The sequence below is a fragment of the Suricata suricatta genome, chromosome 13 (genome assembly GCF_006229205.1).
Source record: "Suricata suricatta isolate VVHF042 chromosome 13, meerkat_22Aug2017_6uvM2_HiC, whole genome shotgun sequence".
Classification (NCBI taxonomy): Eukaryota; Metazoa; Chordata; class Mammalia; order Carnivora; family Herpestidae; genus Suricata; species Suricata suricatta.
In genome coordinates, this window is record NC_043712.1 from 47,005,773 (window position 1) to 47,008,835 (window position 3,063).

Genomic DNA, 3,063 nt, shown 5'->3' on the forward strand with positions numbered 1-3,063 from the left:
ACACACAACTGTTCATGTTTTGCTTTCTAGGAAAGTTGAAATGAGAAATAAAAACCAAGGTGTTGAAAATGATAGAGAAAAGCAGTTCAGCCCGCTGGCTTTTCTTTGACCTCTCTTCGTATTAACCTTAAAATGATGCAGAACCTGACACAGGAAGAGCAAGAGGGACTCTGTCCAGTAAACCACCGCGTTAAACGAAGTCATTAAAATTCCCTTGTTGTTGTTATTAAATCTGAAATGAAATACCAGGAGTGAGTAAAGGAGAGAAGGCTATTTCTCCCTGATGTAATAGCCTGGGCATCCTCCCCTGTATTTTGAGCATGAGAGAGAACAGACCTGTTAGACTAATAGAAATGCCCAGACTGAATAGTTTCTGTGCTGGAAGTTTCTACTGAGCAGCAACACCAGTGAGTCCCCCGTGCCCAGCTCAGAAATGTGGAGTCTAACAAGTGTTCAGTAGTTGAGGTAAGAGGTTGAACAAGAAAAGCTGTGGTGGCCAAAAAAAAAAAAAAGTACACTAAAATTTTGGATTTCAAGTATAATTTGTTCTGGAAACATGGTTATAATCCAAAGCACGTATATATAAATGAAATTTCCCATAGGAAATAATGAGAACTCAGATGAGTCATTCCACAATAAAATATATTCATTTAAAATGATTATAATATTGTAGTATAGTAGAAAATAACAACGAAAATAGAAAATGTAAAGGGAAATAAACAAATCAGCCTGCACTTACTTTTGAAAACCTTTGTGACAGGTGTGAGGGGGGCAAGAGAGAGGAGGGTTATTGCGCAGGAGGACTTGCACCATCATTAACGGCTGTGACGACAGGACAGGATTAATAAACTCTGTCATCTGCCGTATTTAACATAACTGCAATAAGGCAGCAGGGGAAAGGGTCTGAATCTGCAGGCAGCCTGACCTAGGATGAAACAAGCATTCCTCAGCTTACTTGTATAGAAAAGCAAAGGGCTCTTATAGGTGCTTTGAAGTGACAAAAAATACATTAGTGCCAGTTATGGGCCCTTTCCAATGTTCTGAAAAGTCAATGATTTCTGCCAAACACGGTGGCCTGAGACCAAGCATCTGAGCATGGGAGACAATCACCCACAATCCTGCAGTGAGAGAGAGAGAGACACACACACACACACACACACACACACACACACACACACACACACTTGGCGTCATGTACTACTAGTTCTGCAAGGCATTGCTCCTTTATCAAGTTACCATTTATTAGAAACGTTTACTCATTTTGCGGAACACTCAGAGAACAGCTTACCCTCAATCCAAGGTTTTACTCTATTTGCTTATGACTGGGTCATTCCCCTACTTAGAGGAAACAAACGTTTGCCCTCAGCATCTGAAGGCTCTTAATACTTTGATCCCTGCTCAGGAAAGGAGGGGTCACCCCTGAGAACCAGGGTCCCTCACAGGAACACTCCAGGGGCGAAGGGAAAGATTTAGGGGCATTAGGAGTTTTGCTTACAAAGAAACCCGTCCCTCCACAGCAGAATTCTAAAGTCCTGAGGAGGGGGAGGTGAGCCTGCCCTTAGTGGGTGAGTCCAGGAGTGGTTGGGTTGAGGACACTCAGTCACTCCAGAGGAAAACTATCACTAGAGATGATGACTACTTTGTCACTGACGGTTTGCTGAGAAAACAAAATGATCTGGAGTTCGAATCTTCACACCTACGTGTCCCAGACAAGAACCAGGCTTCCTGCTGGAGGCGCTGGGCCAGCCTGTGGAGCTCCACAGGCGGGTTACAAAATGACCAAAAGGACAGTGTCTGTATTAGCCTTGACCCTGAGGCTCCAGTGAAGCATAACTGCATGGATCTGCATGAATTATTTCTAGAATAAAGAGGAACATCTGAGAAACTCATTCACTCATTACCATAAGCCTCTGTCGCAAACATAACAGTAACTAAAACCGAATCCTCTTTTTTAAAAGCTTATTTCCCATGCACTGTCTGGTCAGAACCTAGCAAGATACAAAAATCCAAACGATTGAAGGAACTTGCCTACGAATAAAGCAAGGGGGTAAAAACTTGACTACAATCAAGGCCAAATTTTGTTTCTAACACAAGAGGCAGTGTTCATATATTAAAACATATATATGGGGTGCCTGGGTGGCTCAGTTGGATAAGCACCCGGATTCGGCTCAGGTCATGATCTCACGGTTTGTGGGTTCAAGCCTTGCGTTGGGCTCTGTGCTGGCAGCTCAGAGTCTGAATCCTGCTTCAGATTCTGTGTCTCCCTTTCTCTCTCCCTCTCTCTGCCTCTCCGCTGCTCGTGCTCTGTCTCTCTCTCTCTCAAAGATAAATAAACGTTAAAAAAATAAATTAAAAAAATATAAGTGAACAGGTGTGTGTTATGAATACTTATAGGCCTACATCACACCAGTCTTTAGGACAAAGATGTTTCTCATTTAATTGATATATATTCACTGGGATGGACACATCTGAAGTTTCCTGGGAAAATAAGCGTCAACTGTACAATTAATCATTTAGAATGATGACATCAAGACAACATGAAGAACACATAAATGAAAACAAAAAAGGAAGTAAAAGTGGAGAGGAATGTTCAGAAAATGACAACGTCTGAGTTCCGTATTTAAAAGTCCTGCTTCCAGAAGGTCCTCAGACACCCTGGCTCCCAGGTTCAGCAGACAGACGCCCAGCTGAGCCCACCAGCGCACCCTCGGCTTCCCCACGGCTCTCCTGCGCCCTCCGCTGGCCGCCCTGGTGCTGCTCACCTGCCGCCCTGGGGGCGCCCGGGGCTGTGCCCTGCCTCGGAACCAGGCGCAGCTGAGCAGGGACAACTTGGTGCTCCTGGGCCAGATGCGGAGACTGTCCCCTTTCTTCTGCCTGCGGGACAGAAGGGACTTCGGGTTCCCCCGGAACCTGCTGGAGGGCGGCCGGCTGCAGCAGGCGCAGGCCGCCGCCGTCCTCCAGCAGCTGCTGCAGCAGATCTTCAACCTGCTGCTGGCGGAGCGCGCCCCGGCCCCCTGGAGCCCCGCCCTGCTGGCCGGACTGGGCGCCGGCCTCCACCTGCAG

General features: G+C 46.3%; 1 protein-coding gene across 1 annotated transcript in view; it reads left to right on the plus strand.

Annotated features, from left to right (window-relative positions):
• The first annotated feature begins 2,521 nt into the window (after nucleotides 1-2,521).
• The window catches only part of LOC115275923 (interferon omega-1-like), a 2,158-nt gene continuing 1,616 nt past the window's right edge, over nucleotides 2,522-3,063 (plus strand). Inside the window, exons 1-2 of the mRNA XM_029919661.1 lie at nucleotides 2,522-2,605; nucleotides 2,701-3,059. Coding sequence (XP_029775521.1) covers nucleotides 2,522-2,605; nucleotides 2,701-3,059 — 443 coding nt within the window. The remainder of the gene's footprint in view (nucleotides 2,606-2,700; nucleotides 3,060-3,063) is intronic.